This window comes from Bombina bombina, chromosome 11 (assembly GCF_027579735.1).
Source record: "Bombina bombina isolate aBomBom1 chromosome 11, aBomBom1.pri, whole genome shotgun sequence".
NCBI classification, from domain to species: Eukaryota; Metazoa; Chordata; class Amphibia; order Anura; family Bombinatoridae; genus Bombina; species Bombina bombina.
This window is the reverse complement of record NC_069509.1, coordinates 63,955,483-63,973,345: the sequence shown is the minus strand read 5'-3', so window position 1 is coordinate 63,973,345 and position 17,863 is coordinate 63,955,483. Positions and strand designations below refer to the sequence as shown.

At 37.1% G+C, this 17,863-nt stretch overlaps 1 protein-coding gene across 1 annotated transcript in view; it reads left to right on the top strand.

Annotated features, from left to right (window-relative positions):
- Window positions 1–17,863, top strand: part of RPUSD1 (RNA pseudouridine synthase domain containing 1) — a 59,347-nt gene that overhangs the window by 6,443 nt on the left and 35,041 nt on the right. Inside the window, exons 3-4 of the mRNA XM_053694367.1 lie at window positions 7,530–7,653; window positions 15,830–15,932. Of these exons, the coding sequence (XP_053550342.1) occupies window positions 7,530–7,653; window positions 15,830–15,932 (227 nt within the window). The remainder of the gene's footprint in view (window positions 1–7,529; window positions 7,654–15,829; window positions 15,933–17,863) is intronic.

Here is a 17,863-nt window from a genome sequence, read left to right as displayed (position 1 = left end):
CATGTGGGCCATATAAATAACAATGTGATCACACCCGGGGAGTTATTTAAGATTTAGCACAACACAGTACTAAATGCAAGTCAATAGATAATAAATAAAGTCATGTGATCAGGGGGCAGTCTGCAGAGGCTTAGACACAAGGTAATCACAGAGGTAAAAAATATATTAATATAACTATGTTGGTTCTGCAAAACTGGGGAATGGGTAATAAAGGGATTAGTTTACAACAATAAAAATTATATTGTACACTGTCCCTTTAAAAGGACACTCTTGCCATCCTAAACAAACGTTAAGAGGTATTCCCAGGGGTTAATTTATAAGTTTACGTAGAAATTGTTCTGATGATATTATGCATCCAAATCAATCACAAGTACTCGTTGATGAGTTAACATCTAGGGTACAAGAATACACCTCTAGAAAAAGTCAGGAATAAAGCTGCAAACCTATTTAGACAAGAACGTATACAATATAGAAATAGTTAACAAAAAAGGCTTCTAAATGTTTTCATCAACACGATCATAGTTTAAATTATTTCTCTTTTATGGGAATAGAACCTATTCCAATGAACCCCCAAGGTAATGATAGAATTAAACAACTATTTCGCAGAGAAGTGTTTTGGATTTTCACATTAAAAATGTTTTACCCAGAAGGCATAAATTAAAGATATGATGTAGATTTATTATTAAAAAATATTTCTCTTTACAAGTATGAATTAAATTATTTTTAGATTCTAATTAATATATTCACTTGTGGGGGTTTTTAAATTAAAATAATTGTGATTATTCCAGTACATATGCCCTTAGGTGTATGAGTCAACACTCTAAAACTAGCATAAGTTTTACATATTAGGAATTTTTATATCACTTTTTTTTCTGACTTTTTTTCCCAAATACGTGACCAAGAAGCATTGAAGCAATTGTACATTTAAAGGGACAGTCTAATAAAAAATAAACCTTCATGATTCATTTTAAACAACTTTCCAATTTACTTTTATCATCAAATTTGCTTTGTTCTCTTGTTATTCTTAGTTAAAAGCTAAACCTCATATGTTAATTTCTTAGCCCTTAAATGCCGCTTCTTATCTGAATGCATTTTGGGGGGAAATTCACAACTAGAGGGCGTTAGTTCTTGTGTGCCATATTAGATAACATTGTGCTCACTCCCATGTAGTTATTTATGAGTCGGCGCTGATTGGCTAAAATGCATGTCTGTCAAAAGGAGTGAAATAAGGGGGCAGTCTGCAGAGGCTTAGATACAAGGTAATCACATAGGTAAAAGTGTATAACTGTGTTGGTTATGCAAAATTGGGGAATGGGTAATAAAGGGATTATCTATCTTTTTAACCCGTTCACCCAAAAAGACGTGCTCCAGCACTCTCGGCTGCTAAGTTACAGCTGAAAACTGAAGCTCCAGACATCTGCCGCATATGGAGCCGGAGTGCGATCGGTGCTCTGGCTCCATATGAGGGCAGATGCCCGATCGTTACAGATGGTGACACTGTGTGTGTCACCGTCTGTAACAATTGTTGCTGGTGCCGGCGGGAGGTGTGGATGGGAGGCGGGTGGGCGGCCCAGCAGGGGAGGCGGGAGGGCCCTAATGCTACGGCAAAAAATAGATTAAGGGACAGGGAGGGATGGGGCAGCTATGCTACAGAAAAGGGGATCTGGGGCTGTGGGGGGCCCTAACTAAAGATCATAGGTGGGGGACACTACACTACAGAAATAAGGAACAAATAATAAAAAATATATATATATTTTTTTAAAGAGCAGTTTATAGGTACTGGCAGACACCAAAAATGCTATAAAAAAAAATCTCTGGTATTTTGGGCAAGTTTTTGTTTGAAAGTCCCGGTAGTGAAAGGGTTAAACAATTTTCTGGTGTAGACTGCCCTTTTAACACTGATTTGGAAAGTAAGATTGAGGCAAAGGAAAAATAATATAAGATCATTTTCTCCTTTATTTTTTCTCTTGCTCTCTTCTAGAGCTGCAACAACGTATCAATAGAATCGATTATGAAAATAGTTATCAACAAATCTCATTATCGATTAGTTGGTTTGAACACGGCACCAGCTGCTTCACTCCGATGAACTCCTGTACATGGTATTGTGTTTTATGGTAATGTCCTTAGCCTAAAGGACTTCTAGAGACGTTTACTTTACACTTTTTCAGGACAGAATAAGTTTCTTTTTTAAGTTTACAACTACTCCTGGCTTATGTGCAACCCAGAAATAATAGGAGTCATCTTTTGTATTGTTTATATTAAATCAGGTGATTTGGGACTATGCTTTGCATGATATAGTGCCGAGCTTTACACCTAGCCCTAGATTGATGGGAGTGATTTGAATTGATGTGCACTATTATCTGTTTGCACAATTATTAGCGGACCGCTTGCTACTGCTGAATATATTTAAGGTATAGATAAATGTGTAAGGCTTTGTCCTGTTATTGATATATTTGGCCCTAGCACTTTTGACTTTTTTTTTTTTTTTTTTTTTTTTAATAAATTGTGATATTTACCAGATTCAACATCTATAAGCATATACTTATTATTTTAAGAGCTGACTACATAGTTTTTCAATAACCTTATAGCTGGTTATTTACCATTGCATATAGATATTTAAGATATTTTTTTTGTTAGAATGAAATCCAGGCTTACTTTGTTGAGAGGTCACTTACCAAGAAGGAAAACACGTTGCATTGGTGGAGCTAACAAAGATAAATATCCCACCTTGGTGAAATTGGCACGAACCTACTTATGCATCTCAGGCACCTCAACACCATCAGTTGTATTAATGCAAAGTTTTAGTCAAAAGTTTTATATTTTTAACACTCTGTATGTGGATTTTATTTTAAATAAAGGAGAAAATTGATTATTTTTTCAATTAATCGGATAAAAAAAATAGATTATGAAAGTAATCGTTAGTTGCATCCCTACTCTCTTCTTAAACAGCTGATTAAACAAGTATTAAAGTAATTGTACATTGGAGATACCCAGTTCCTTTTTGTCGTCCTTTTCCAAATATGTGACTTAGTAATCATTGAAGCATTTATACAATGGATACTTAATTGGAAAGTAAGACAGGATTGTAAATGAAAATAAAAATGGTCCTAAATTAAACAATAAAGATTGATTGTTAAACAAAACAATAGGATATTAATATTAAAATGCCAAAACATCTTGTATTGTAAATATGTTGTTCTACTATTATCTTGTTTTTAAAATGTATGGAGAGAGAGATTGGCTAATCACCATTTTGAGACAATTTTAACTTAAAGGGACAGTCTACTCCATAATTTTTATTTTTTAAAAGATATATATAAAATCCTTTTATTATCCATTCCCCAGTTTTGCATAACCAACACGGTTATATTAATATACGTTTTAACTCTGTGATAACCTTGTATCCAAGCCCCTGCAGACTGCCCCCTTATCTCAGTTCTTTTGACAGATTTGGATTTTAGCCAATCAGTGCTGACTCCTAGGTAACTCCACAGGCGTGAGCACAATGTTTATCTATATGACACACATGAACTAACTCCCTATAGTTCAGATAAGAGGCGGTTTTCAAGGATGAAGAAATTAGCATATGAGCCTACCTAGGTTTAGCTTTCAACTAAGAGAACAAAGCAAATTTGATGATAAAAGTACAGCGGAAAGTTGTTTAAAAGTGCATGCCCTATCTGAATCATGAAAGTTTATTTTTTACTTTGACTGTCTCTTTAACCCCTAAACGACCAAGGACGTGTCAGGCACGTCCTCCATTGGGTGTCAGTTAATTACTAAGGACGTGCCTGACAGGTCCTCTTGGGGTTTGAAGCGCTGGATAAATTGTATGAGAAGGGAGTGGGAGGGGGGAATCAATATTTGGCAAGGGATCTGGGAGGGGGGTAGAGTATTGAGGGGGGGCAGCTACACTACAGACAATTTGCGTGTTATTCAAAAAAGTATTTTTTTTTAACAAACTGGGTACTGTCAGACAGCTGCCAGTACCCAAGATGGCAGCAACTAGGTAGAGGGGGGTGGGTTAGAGAGCTGTTGGGGGGGATCAGGGAGGTTGGGGGCTAAGGGGGGATCCAACACTGCAGAATAACTTTTTAAAAAAAACTAAAAAAAAATGTCTTATTTTAGTACTGGCAGACTTTCTTCTTAAGATGGCGGTGACAATTGTGAGGTGGGGGAGGGAAGAGTTGTTTGAGGGGGGTCAGGGAGGGATCAGGGGGTGGGATGTGTCAGGTGGGAGGATGATCTCTATACTAAAGCTACAATTAACCCTACATGCTCCCTAATTAACCCCTTCACTGCTGGACATAATACACGTGTGGTGCGCAGTGGCATTTAGCGGCCTTCTAATTACCAAAATGCAATGCCAAAGCCATATAAGTCTGCTATTTATGAACAAAGGGGATCCCAGAGAAGCATTTACAATCATTTGTGCCATAATTGCACAAGCTGTTTGTAAATAATTTCAGTGAGAAACCTAAAGTTTGTGAAAAGGTTAACGATTTTTTTTTTTTTTTTAATGGCATTTGGTGGTGAAATATACCAAAATGGGCCCAGATCAATACTTTGGTTTGTCTACTAAAATATATATATATATATATATATATATATATATATATATATATATATATATATATATATATATATATATATATATATATATATATATATATATATATACATACATACATACATGTGAAGGGTTATTCAAGGATTCCTGGCAGATATCAGTGTTGCAATGTAACTAGCGATAATTTTGAGGGGAAAAAATGGTTTGGAAATAGCAAAGTGCTACTTGTACTTATTGCCCTATAACTTGCAAAGAACATGTAAACATTGGGTATTTCTAAACTCAGGACAACATTTAGAAACTATTAAGCATGGGTGTTTTTTGGTGGTTGTAGATGTGTAACAGATTTTGGGGGTCAAAATTAGAAAGAAAAAAAAATTTCTTTTTTTTCATCATATTTTATAATTTCTTTTATAGTAAGTTATAAGATATGATGAAAAAAAAAAGTATCTTTAGAAAGTCCATTTAATGGAGAGAAAAACGGTATATAATATGTGTGGGTACAGTAAATGAGTAAGAGGAAAATTACAGCTAAACGCAAACACCGCAGAAATGTAAAAATAGCCCTGGTCCAAAACGGTCAGAAAACTGAAAAGTGCTGTGGTCACTAAGGGGTTAAGCCAACAGGTGAATTACAAACCTAACTAAAGGAAGCTCTGTTGGTTGATGGGTTAATCTCTCTCCTTTATAAGACAGAGCTTGTACAACTATTTGTGTTGCTGGTATGACATATTCTTGAAAATGTTGTATGCACTTTGGATACAATAAATATTGGACTTTTAACTGCATCTGGATGAAGTCTGCATATCTTTCTTTTTTTGGTACCTTTTACTTATACAAAATGCCAAAAAATTCTGCTGCACAAAGTGCCAAAGTTTATTATTTTTATTTACAAAACTTTTAATGCAAGCACCAACCCAGGTTAACAAGGCTGAGAGGTCTAACACATATCTCTCTGGAATGGGGTCTTAAAGGGAAACTAAACCCACATTTTTTCTTTCATGATTCATATAGAGCAGCAATTTTAAGCAACTTTCTAATTTACTCCACTTATCAAATTTTCTTCGTTCTCTTGATATCTTTATTTAAAAAGGAGTCATCTAAAGCTTAAGAGCTTGCCCATTTTTGGGTTAGAACCTGGGTTATGCTTGCTTATTGGTTTGCTAAATGTAGCCACCAATAAGCAAGCACTATCCAGGGTGCTGAACCTAAAATGGGCCGGCTCCTAAGCTTTACATTCCTGCTTTTTAAAATAAAGATGGCAAGAGAACGAAGAAAAAATGAAGTAAATTAGAAAGTTGCTTAAAATTGTATGCTCGTTCTGAATCATTAAAGAAAAAAAATTAGGTTTAGTATCCCTTAAACCCCTTAATGACCAGCGCCGTACCCTGTACGTCGCTGCAATTCTGGGCTTCTCTCTACCGCAATCTCCCTAAAAATAGCGAGATTGCACTATTTCTGCATGCCCCACGAGTGAGGTTTGCAGAGTTACCGATGCAGAGAGGGCCACTCTGTGGCCCTCTTTGCATCGTACAGCAGTGGTGCCGATTGTTGGTGGGTAGGAAGGTGAGGCGGGTGGGCGGCCCATCACTGGAGGGGGCGGGAGCGGGTGGGACAGATACACCACGCTACAGGGGATGAGAAAATAAAGCTGAGTCATTGAGGGAGAAGGAGGGGCAATGAGGGGTATCCTATGTGGGATCCGTTGAGGGAAAGGGATCTAGGAAAGGGGAGGGGGTAGGGTATTGAGGGGGGCATCTACACTACAGAAAAAAATCTGTATTTTACATATTTTTTTAAAATTGCCTAATTTGCAGCAAACTGGGTACTGGCAGACAGCTGCCAGTACCTAAGATGGCGGCGAATAGTTAGAGGGGGGAGAATTAGAGAGCTGTTTGGGGGGGATCAGGGAGGTTGGGAGGTAAGGGGGGGGAATACTATCCTGCAGAAAATATAATATTAAAAAAACAAAAACCTTATTTTTATACTGGCAGACTTTCTGTCAGTACTTAAGATGGGGGAGGGAAGAGAGCTGTTTAAAAGGGTTCAGGGGGTGGGAGGCTGATCTCTACACTAAAGCTAAAATTAACCCTACAAGCTCCCTAATTAACCCCTTCACTGCTGGGCATAATACAAGTGTGGTGCGCAGCGACATTTAGCGGCCTTCTAATTACCAAAAAAAAGCAACGCCAAATCCAAATATGTCTGCTATTTCTGAACAAAAGGGATCCCAGCGAAGCATTTGCAACCATTTGTGCCATGATTGCACAAGCTGTTTGTAAATAATTTCAGTGGGAAACCTAAAATTGTTAAAAAAATTAACCATTTTTTTTATTTGATCGCATTTGGCGGTGAAATGGTGGCATGAAATATACCAAAATGGGCCTAGAGCAATACCTTTTTTTTTTTTTTAGTAAATATAAAAATAAAAAGGCTCTATTTGTGTTTAAATGCAGTGATGGCATAAATGCTAAAAATGCTCTGGTCTTTTGGGGAAGTTTTTGTCAAAAATGTCCGGTCCTTAAGGGGTTATGGAACTTGAGGCTAGACTAAACTGCATGCTGCAGAATCAGGGTAGCTGCAGGACAGATTACAGTACGGCATTTGTGGTGGTTTTAGGTGGCCCCTTAATAAAGGAAAGAAGGGCAGAGCTTCAGTCTGTTAGTGACTTAGCCAATTGTTTAGAATATGTACCTTACAACCTCCATTTAGCCACCAATCAGCAAGCGCTACCCAGGTGCTTAACCAAAAATGGTTCCGGCTCCTAAGCTTACATTCCTACATTTCAAATAAAGATACCAAGAGAACTAAGAAAAATTGATAATAGGAGTAAATTAGAAAGTTGCTTAAATTGGTGCTCTATCTGAATCATGAAAGAAACAATTTGAGTTTAGTATCTTTTTATTTACCGATTTTCAGTAGAGGTAATCTCACTGCTGTACAATTTTTATATCCTCAGATTCTGCCATCAATTGGACTTCTCCACCAGTGGGGCCCTTTGTGTCGCCCTCAACAAGGAGGCTGCAGGAAGGGCATATAAATGCTTTAAAGAGCGCACCGCGACCAAAGCTTACCTTGCACTGGTAATTATACTTTCATTAAAGGGATATCAAAGCACTAAATAAATGCTAATGATGTATCCAAAGCAATGAGTAGCTTGAGAATAATATGTAGATGCATTTTAAAAATACTAGTTGTTTAAAGTGATGGTAAATCCTAGCACTTGTGAAACGCAAGGATTGACCATTGGAACAAATAAAGGAGCTTTCAGTCATGAAGTATTATAGCGTTCGCCGGGCTGAGCGCCACAGGCAGCCCATGTCAGAACGCTATTTTGCGGAGAGGTGAAGTTTCCACCTCTTAGCAAATAGCTGTGCGCTCCAACTGGTGCTAAGCCGGATAGCCCACACGGCTATTGGGTAAGAGGAGGAAACGTCACCTCTCAGCAAAATAGCGTTCTGCCTGAGGTGCTCAGCGCGGCTAATGCTTCAAACAAATAAAGGAACTTTCAGCATAAAGTAATTTATACTTCATGACTGAAATCCCCCTTATTTGTTCCAAAGGTAAATCCTAGCGTTTCACAAACACTAAGATTTACCATCCCTTTAAATATTGAAAAATTAAAGGGACATTGAACTCAATTTTTTTATTTCGTGATTCAGATAGAGCATGAAAATATAAGCAACTTTCTAATTTACTCCTATTATCAATTTTTCTTCGTTCTCTTGATATCTTTATTTGAAAAAGAAAGTCCAGAACCTTGGACAGCACTTGTTTATTGGTGGATGAATGTATCTACCAATCAGCAAGAACAGCCCAGGTTGTTCACCAAAATGGGCCGGCATCTAAACTTACATTCTTGCTTTTAAAATAAAGATACCAAGAGAATGAAGAACATTTGATAATAGGAGTAAATTAGAAAGTTGCTTAAAATTGCATGGTCTATCTGAATCACAAAAGAAAACATTTGGGTTCAGTGTCCCTTTAAGTGTAAAGTTTGTGTCCATAAGACATTGGGCACCACTGAGGCCACTTAGGGACAGCTCTAAATTGGTCACTAGAGTGAGCTGCCAATAACTGTATGGAATATTCAAGGGCTAAGTCTGGAGTCTGCAATTCCACTTAAATGGAAAGCCCTTCATTTTCAGAATTAAAGTGATAGAAAGGTCAAATTTAAAATGTACATAGGTGGGTTTTAGTTTTAAATAGAAGAATTTTGGCAATATATACTTCCATTAGTAAAAGCGCTTCTAGTAAACGTTATTACTGCTTTTCAGTGGCATATGCACATATCCTGTGAGGGGTTGTTCACCAGTATTCAAGTTCAATAGAGCTGGCGGTGGTGTGTATTGTGTATGTGAAAACTCAATTTGTGTCATATACGCCAGGGGTCAGCAACCTTGGCACCCCAGATGTTTTGGAACTACATTACCCATGATACTCAGCCAGCTTAAAGTGTGTCTGAGCATCATGGGAAATGTAGTTCCAAAACATCTGGGGTGCCAGTGTTGCTGACCCCTGACTGTACGCCATTGCTGACTCTCCTAGAAAGTGTGGTTTTGAATACTGATGTGTTCCTGCTACTACACAGAAATTCTGATCCGGGTAGTTAAAGGGACAGTCAAATCCAAAAAAAAACTTTCAAAAACTTTCCAATTTACTTTTATCACCAATTTTGCTTTGTTCTCTTGGTATTCTTAGTTTAAAGCTAAACCTAGGAAGACTCGTATGATAATTTCTAAGCCCTTGAAGGCAGCCTCTTATCACATGCTTTTTTATTTGCTTTTCACAACAGGGAAGAGCTAGTTCATGTTAACCATATAGATAACACTGTGATCACGCCCATGGCTTGTGGCAGACACTGCACTAATTGACTAAAATGAAAGAAAATATATAATAAATAAAATGTTGTGATCAGTGGGCTGTCAGAAGATGCTTAGATACAAGTTAATCACAGAAGTAAAAAGTATATTAATATAACTGAGATAATGAGCAGTCTGCAGAGGCTTCGATACAAGGTAATCACAGAGGTAAAAACTATATTAATATAACTGAGATAAGGGGCAGTCTGCAGAGGCTTAGATACAAGGTAATCACAGAGGTAAAAACTATATTAATATAACTGAGATAAGGGGCAGTCTGCAGAGGCTTAGATACAAGGTAATCACAGAAGTAAAAGTATATTAATATAACTGTGCTGGTTATGCAAAACTGGGGAATGGGTAATAAAGGGATTATCTATCTTTTTAAACAACAACAATTCTGGTGTTGAGAGCTTTCCATACAAATAGCTGCAATCTTTTGTAGTTAGAGAGAGTAAAAGTTGCTGTTAAACACAAACTATAATAAAAGCAACAAGCTTGAAAGCAAAAAGCATTAGAACTTCCAATACAAAGCGAGAGTTGTTTTATGCATTTCGGATAAAGCTCAGCAAATTGAGATGATAGAGCTTAGAGGACCTCTTGTGCCTGTATGCGCTTCCTTGGTAATACAAGCCGGACAGATAGCTCAGCATGCTAATGCACTGTGGCTGAGCTCTGTAGCAACCAAGGGTTGCAGGTTCGATCCCCGGCGAGGTCCACTCAGCCTTTCATCCTTCTGAGGTCGATAAAATGAGCAGCACCTTGAGACCCTTACGGGTGATTAGCTGCGCTTTACAAGTACCCAATACATACAATACCAGCGCTCTCCTGGGGTCAGTACCGGCGACTTTGGGAACCACTAATATATATTATGCAAGCATTGGAAAATGACTAATGTAGAAAAATATAAATTAAAACTGGTTGTAAATATGTTGTCTGGAATGTATTATAAACATGCAAAAGAATATTAAAAGAACAATTTGCAGTTTTGGATTACAAAAATTGTATTGAGATTTTAATCTGTAGTACTCTGATCTGTCACAAGATGGCATCAAACATCTACTTTATATATATTTATATGTATTTGTGTGTATGTATATGTGTGTGTATGTATGTGTGTGTGTATATATATATATATATATATATATATATTTATATATATATATATATATATATATATATATATATATATACGCATTATCAAAATCTAAAGAAAAGCATTTATGTCTAATTCAGGAAAGTACTTTCATACAAAGATGATTGGATGGAAACAAACTCGAAATATAAATTATGTTTTCACATATATTTATTAGAATATACAAATGATCACAGTACTAGTATTTTTGTATAACCAATGTAGTCGAACATTTGAATTACTAATTAAAACATAAGGGATACAACAATTTCATTTTTGGATAAAACTGCAAATAATTATGTATTCTAAACAAAAAAAAGTTTATAAAAATTATAATATAATAATATGCTTTAAAAAGCGACAGGTTTCATAATTTATTTTCTTGTTATTAGTTGAAATGATGGCATTGATTACACCATTATGACATCACTAGTGATATACTTGACTGATGTAACATTATTGATGATGTGGTATCTATCTATACTGACAGTTTCTATACTTGGAGGGATAGCATAGTCAAAATTAAAATTCATGATTCAGATAGAGCATGCAATTGTAAGCAACTTTCTCATTTACTCCTATTATAAATTTGTCTTTGTTCTCTTGGTATCTTTATTTGAAAAAGCTGGGATTTAAACGTAGAAGCTGGCCCATTTTTGGTTCAGCACCTTGGTAGCGCTTGCTGATTGGTGCCAAAGGGTAGCCATCCAATCAACAAGCTCTACTGAACCAAAAATGTGCCAGCTCCTATGCTTACTTTCCAGCTTTTTTAAATAAAGATACCAAGAATGAGGAAAAATTGATAATAGGAGTAAATTAGAAAGTTGCTTAAAATGGCATGCTCTTTCTTAATCAGGAAAGTTTATTTTTGACTAGACTATCCCTTTAAGTATAGGCTATTGAAAAGCTATGTAAACAGCCAGCTGAAGAAATTACACTCCCAGTGGGGTATGAGAGAGAGAGAAAATGATAAAATGTTCATTTTCTATTGTACTTTCCAATTATTTTATAGATACAGAGATGAGAAATGGAAGCATTTGAGTGATAAGATATGGATGTCTAATCTCTTTGCAAGCTTTGCCTATTTTTATGGGTTGAGGTTTCAAAGAGCAAATCCATCGATCATTGGGAACATATTAAAGGGAAACCAGTTTTACAGTACACTTTCCCTTTAAGTCACATGAGCTGCCTGGCAGACGGTCCCTAAGGTGGAGGGAGCTATTTCTACCCTGGCTAAGCGTACAACTATAGATATATTAAAATTATATAAAAAGTGCTCGGGCTTAAAACACTTTTGCCTCTCTCTATTAACCCCCTTCCTGGTTAATGAAGAATTTAAAACTTGTTGTGTATAAGAGAAGCGCTAATAAAAGCTATGTGTTAAAAACTAGGAGACAAAATATCAATTTTTAAATTAGTTGATTTTGTAATGGTTGTATCAAAACAAAAATATATTGTACAATAACACTATAGATAACTCCCTAACTTATTATCTAATTTGTTATAAAATATAGGATATAGAGGACAATACCAATTCATACAATAATCTAAAAGGTCATCAGAATTAATCAAATAAAAACGTCAATGAACAAGGCTGTAGATTGGAGTTTAAAAGTTGATATCTAAAATAATATATATTATAAGGTACGCTTTACCGTAGATGGAAATAAGTACTCCCTATTGTTTCCTTAGTATGAAATATGGATACTCTCAATGATCTTAAAACTTTTGAATGTTTTGGATATTGGTGGTTATTCCTAATATATATTTAATAAGTGGTACTACACTATTCTAAAAATAAAAGGAAATGATGAAATGGAGATCTGAATAAAAATATATTTTATATATATACAATAACAACATAATTCCGTTTGCTCGCTTACATCTCAGACCACTGCAACTGTGCATGCTCAGACAGTGGAATCGGGGTTATGCGGATTTATCTCTGCGGATAAATCTGGATCTAGAGACCAGAGACTCTCTTCTTTGGTGCTTGTCACAGGATCATCTGTCCCAGGGAATGTGCTTCTGCAGGCCAGCATGGGTCATAGTGACGACGGACTCCAGCCTCTTGGGCTGGGGTGCAGTCTGGCCTTCCCTGAAGGCTCAGGGTGTGTGGACTCAGGAGTCGTCCCTACTACCAATAAATATTCTAGAACTGAGTGCGATATTAAACGCACTTCAGGCGTGGCTTCAGCTGGCTTCGGCCAATTTCATAAGATTCCAGTCGGACAATATCACGACTGTAGCATATATCAATCATCAAGGGGAAACAGAGTTTGCTAGCGATGATAGAGGTTTCCAAAATAATTAGATGGGCAGAGACTCACTCTTGCCATCTATCAGCAATATATATCCCAGGAGTGGAGAACTGGGAAGCAGATTTTCTAAGTCGTCAGACTTTTCATCCGGGGGAGTGGGAGCTCCATCCGGAGGTGTTTGCACAATTGATTCATCAATGGGGCACACCGGAATTGGATTGAACGCTTGATTTTATCTAAGTGGGGATTCTCTGAGTCGGTCATTGATACCTTGATTCAGGCTTGAAAGCCTGTAACTAGGAAAATTTATCATAAGATATGGTGTAAGTATCTTTATTGGTGCAAATCCAAAGGCTACTCATGGAGTAAGATCAGGATTCCTAGAATTTTGTCCTTTCTCCAAGAAGGATTGGAGAAGGGGTTATCAGCTAGTTCCTTAAAGGGACAGATTTCTGCTTTGTCAATCTTACTACACAAGCGTCTAGCTGATGTCCCAGACGTTCAGTCGTTTTGCCAGGCTTTGGTTAGAATTAAGCCTGTGTTTAAACCTGTTGCTCCGCCATGGAGTTTGAATTTAGTTCTAAATGTTCTTCAAGGGGTTCCGTTTGTACCCATGCATTCCATAGATATTAAGCTTCTATCTTGGAAAGTTCTGCTTTTAGTAGCTATCTCTTCTGCTCGAACAGTTTCTGAGCTATCTGCGTTACAATGCAACTCGCCTTACCTTATATTCCATTCTGATAAGGTGGTTTTGCATACTAAACCTGGATTCCTTCCTAAGGTTGTTTCCAATAAGAATATTAATCAGGAAATTGTTGTTCCTTCTCTGTGTCCTAACCCGTCTTCTAAGAAGGAGCGTCTGTTACATAACTTGGACGGGGTTCGTGCTTTGAAGTTTTACTTGCAAGCAACCAAGGATTTCCGTCAAACGTCTTCTCTGTTTGTTGTCTATTCTGGAAAGCGTAGAGGTCAAAAAGCTACGACTACCTCTCTTTCTTTTTGGCTGAAAAGCATCATCTGTTTGGCATACGAGACTGCTGGACAGCAGCCTCCTGAAAAAATTACAGCTCATTCTACTAGAGCGGTGGCTTCCACAAAGGCTTTTAAAAACTATGCTTCTGTTGAACAATTTTGTAAGGCTGCGACTTGGTCTTCTCTTCATACCTTTTCCAAATTTTACAAATTTGATACTTTTGCTTTTTCGGAGGCTATTTTTGGGAGAAAAGTTCTACAAGCAGTGGTGCCTTCTGTTTAGGTATCTGTCTTGTCCCTCCCGTTCATCCGTGTCCTATAGCTTTGGTATTGTATCCCACAAGTAAAAGGATGGAATCCGTGGACTCGTCGTATCTTATAGAAGAAGAAGGAAATGTATGCTTACCTGATAAATTGATTTCCTTCTATGATAGCAGTCCACGGCCGCCCTGTCAATTTAAGACATATTCTATTTTTGGTTTAAAACTTCAGTCACCTCTGCACCTTTTAGTTTCTGCCTTTTTCTTCCTATACCTTCGGTCGAATGAATGGTGGGTGGAGTCAAGGGAGAGAGCTATATAGACAGCTCTGCTGTGGTGCTCTTTTGCACTTCCTGTTAGCAGGAGGATAATATAATAATAAAACATGGGAAGGGAACGGCACTCCAAGACCGGACCAGGTACACATCATGTGACTCAGCAACATCCAGCCCTGGGTGCTAAATAGCACTCCAAAAAAGCTGTGGATGTCACCGAGGCCACAGGCAGTTACCCCAGTCCCGGAAAGGGTGCAAGAAACAAGGGGGATTACAAACAAAAAGTAGTTACAAACACATAGGAAACACCCAGCACTCACCATATATATCCATAACCTTTTTGCAACAGGATGGTTAAAATATTATTACTTATCATTTTATCTTGTTTGTTTGTTTTTTATCGAAATTAAAGTAAAACAAAAACATGGTTAATGTCTTTAAAGTCTTAAAGGGACATGAAACCCACATTTTTTTCTTTCATGATTCAGAGAAGAGCATGTGATTTTAAACAAACTTTCTAATTTGCTTTCATTCTCTTGATATCCTTTGCTTAAAAGGCATATCTAGATAGCATCAGTAGCTGCTGATTGGTTGCTGCACATAGATGCTTCGTGTGATTGGCTCACCCATGTGCATTACTATATCTTCAACAAAGGATTCTAAAGAATGAAGCAAATTAGATAATAGAAGTAATTGGAATGTTATTTAAAATTGTATTCTCTACCTGAATCGTGACAGAAACATTTTGGGGTTGTAGTGTCCCTTTAAGTTCTTGCTAATATGCAAAATTAGCATGAAGTTTCTGGTTTCAGCTTGTTCTCAATGCAAAGTTGACCATTAAAGGGACAGGAAAACCCCAAATTTTCTTTCATGATTTGAGATATAACATACAGTTTTAAAACAACTTTCCAATTTACTTCTTTGTTCAAATTTGCTTCATTCTCTTGTTATCCTTTGCTGAAGAAACAGCGGTGCACTACTGGCTGCTAGATGAACACATCTAGTTAGCCAATCACAAGAGACAATCATTCTCTTGTTATCCTTTGCTGAAGAAACAGCGTTGCACTACTGGCTGCTAGATGAACACATCTAGTTAGCCAATCACAAGAGACAAATGTGTGCAGGCACAATCAGCCGCTAGCTCCCACTAGTGTAGGCTATGTGCGTCTTCTTTTTCAAACAAGAGAACGAAGCACATTTGAAAATAGAAGTGGATCTAAAAGTTGTCTTAAAATGACATGCTCTGTCTGAAATCATGCACGTTTAATTTTGAATTTCCTATCCCTTAAACTCTGCTGTACTCAGAAATATCCTCTTTGAAATTCAAGAGCTTTAGAAGGGAGTGACAATTTTTCTTGTTGTACGTGATTCAAAGTACTGTGAGTGCAATGTAAGCCCCAAAATGCAGTTGAGATAGATTCAATGTCACACTTTTTTGGCATTTATATGTCTGTATGTAGTTGCTGCAGGCTAATCTGTGTTTTCTATCTCCAGGTCAGAGGTACAGTTCTAACAAAGCGTATGACAATCACAATGGCTATAGGGAAAAATTACTCAGAAGGATTTACCCACATGATGTGCGTTGAAGGAACCGATGGTGAGTCTTGGAACAGCAATATTTGTAAACCTAAAGTAGCATTTGTTTTTTTATAAATCTTTATAATGAGGATAAAACAAAAACTCAGTGTAGTTATACCATTGTAAATAAGAACAATAGTAGAGGAGCACTGGAGTAGGTAAAAACATTAAATCTTTATTTCTTCAACCTATAATAAAAAACCCATTATGAAAGACAACACTCTTGAAACCAGCTGATGCGTTTCGGCATATGCCATAGTCATTAGCTGTTCATAATCACCTAATCTCACTTCCTTTATAGGTGGCTAATTCACTCGAGATGGTTAAAACAAAAGTAAACTCTAGAGTAAAGGGGGTGGAGAAAGGAGACTTGCTCATTTGTGTTTTCTACTTAACATTGATAATTAGTAAGATGAAAACATATTATCAAGGTATACAAGGTAATTGGTACACATATTTGAACCTACTACTCGTGTCATTAAGTAAATAGATATACCTATTATTGATAGTTACTATCATTATATTATATATTATATTGTGCCATTTTCCAATCTCTGATATATTGATATCCCATTTGGACAACTATAAATACACATTGTATACATTAAATTTGTTTATAAACTTGTAAACCTTAAACAAAGAACATTATAAACAGGTTGCACTTCACTCGAGTGTTATCTACTTTGTTTCAAACCTAAACTTGTCCTTGATTGAAATCGTTATAATTGCTTAAGAGGAAAATGTACTTTTAGTGCTCGTCAAGGGGCAGATCTCTCTCACTGATAGGGGCTAAAATTCTGAACTCCCCTCCAAACCCATCTTAACGTTATAGGCCTGTCACCGCAGTGATATATGAGATCGCATTCAGAATTAAGCCTCTTTGGATATCTAGTAGTCCAATTTAAATATCCAATATGTCTCTCTCTTTGATAGTAGGCTTTCTCTATCTCCCCTTCTGTCGTTCAAACTAATCTGCTCTATTATGGTCCGACATAAACTATTGGATGATTGGTTGGTGTAAATCTTTAAAGTGCTGTATAAGTGGTGTGGTCAGCCCTTCATCCTTCCGAGGTCAATAAAAGAGTACCATTAAATTGGGTAATAATAACAACTATTACTATTCAGGCTGCCGATTTGGTTAATTCCGAGAGCCGTGCGCTGACAAAGCGCTTTGAGTCCCACTGGGAGAAAGGCGCAGTATAAATACTAGTAATAATAATATTATTATTATTATTACCGTCTTTGATATTGTTGAGGTGTTCTCTTAGACGTACTCTGGTCTCACGGGTTAGTGAGACCTACGTATTGAATTTCACATTGTGTGCATGATAATAGATAGACTGTGTACTTAGCCCTACAGGGTAAGTCTTTATCATGTTTGAACTCTTCACCAGTGCTTTTACATCTAAATACATCACCCACGGCCAGGTATCTCACAAGCCTTACAGGTACTGTTGCTACATTTGTATACCCCTTTTCTCTTGTAAGATGTATCGAGTCCATGGATCATCCATACTTGTGGCACATTCTCCTTCTCAACAGGAGTGGCAGAGAGAGCACCCACAGCAGAGCTGTCTATATGGCTCCTCCCTTAGCTCCGCCCCCCAATCATTCTTTCTGCCTGCTTAACTGCTAGGAAGGGCAAAGTGAGTGTGGTGACAAAAATGTTAGGTTTTATTTTCTCAAGAAAAGTTTGTTATTTTAAATGGTACCGGTGTCTACTATTTACTCTCTGGCAGAAAAAGGGATGAAGATTTCTGCAAGGAGGATGATGATCTTAGCATTTTGTAACTAAGATCCACTGCTGTTCTCACAAGGGCTGAAGAGTACAGGAAAACTTCAGTTGGGGGAACAGTTTGCAGGCTAAACTGCATTAAAGGTATGCTCAGTCTTGTTTTTTTCTAGACAGACTGTGTTATTTCTAGAAAAGGCTGGCAATATCCCCATGAG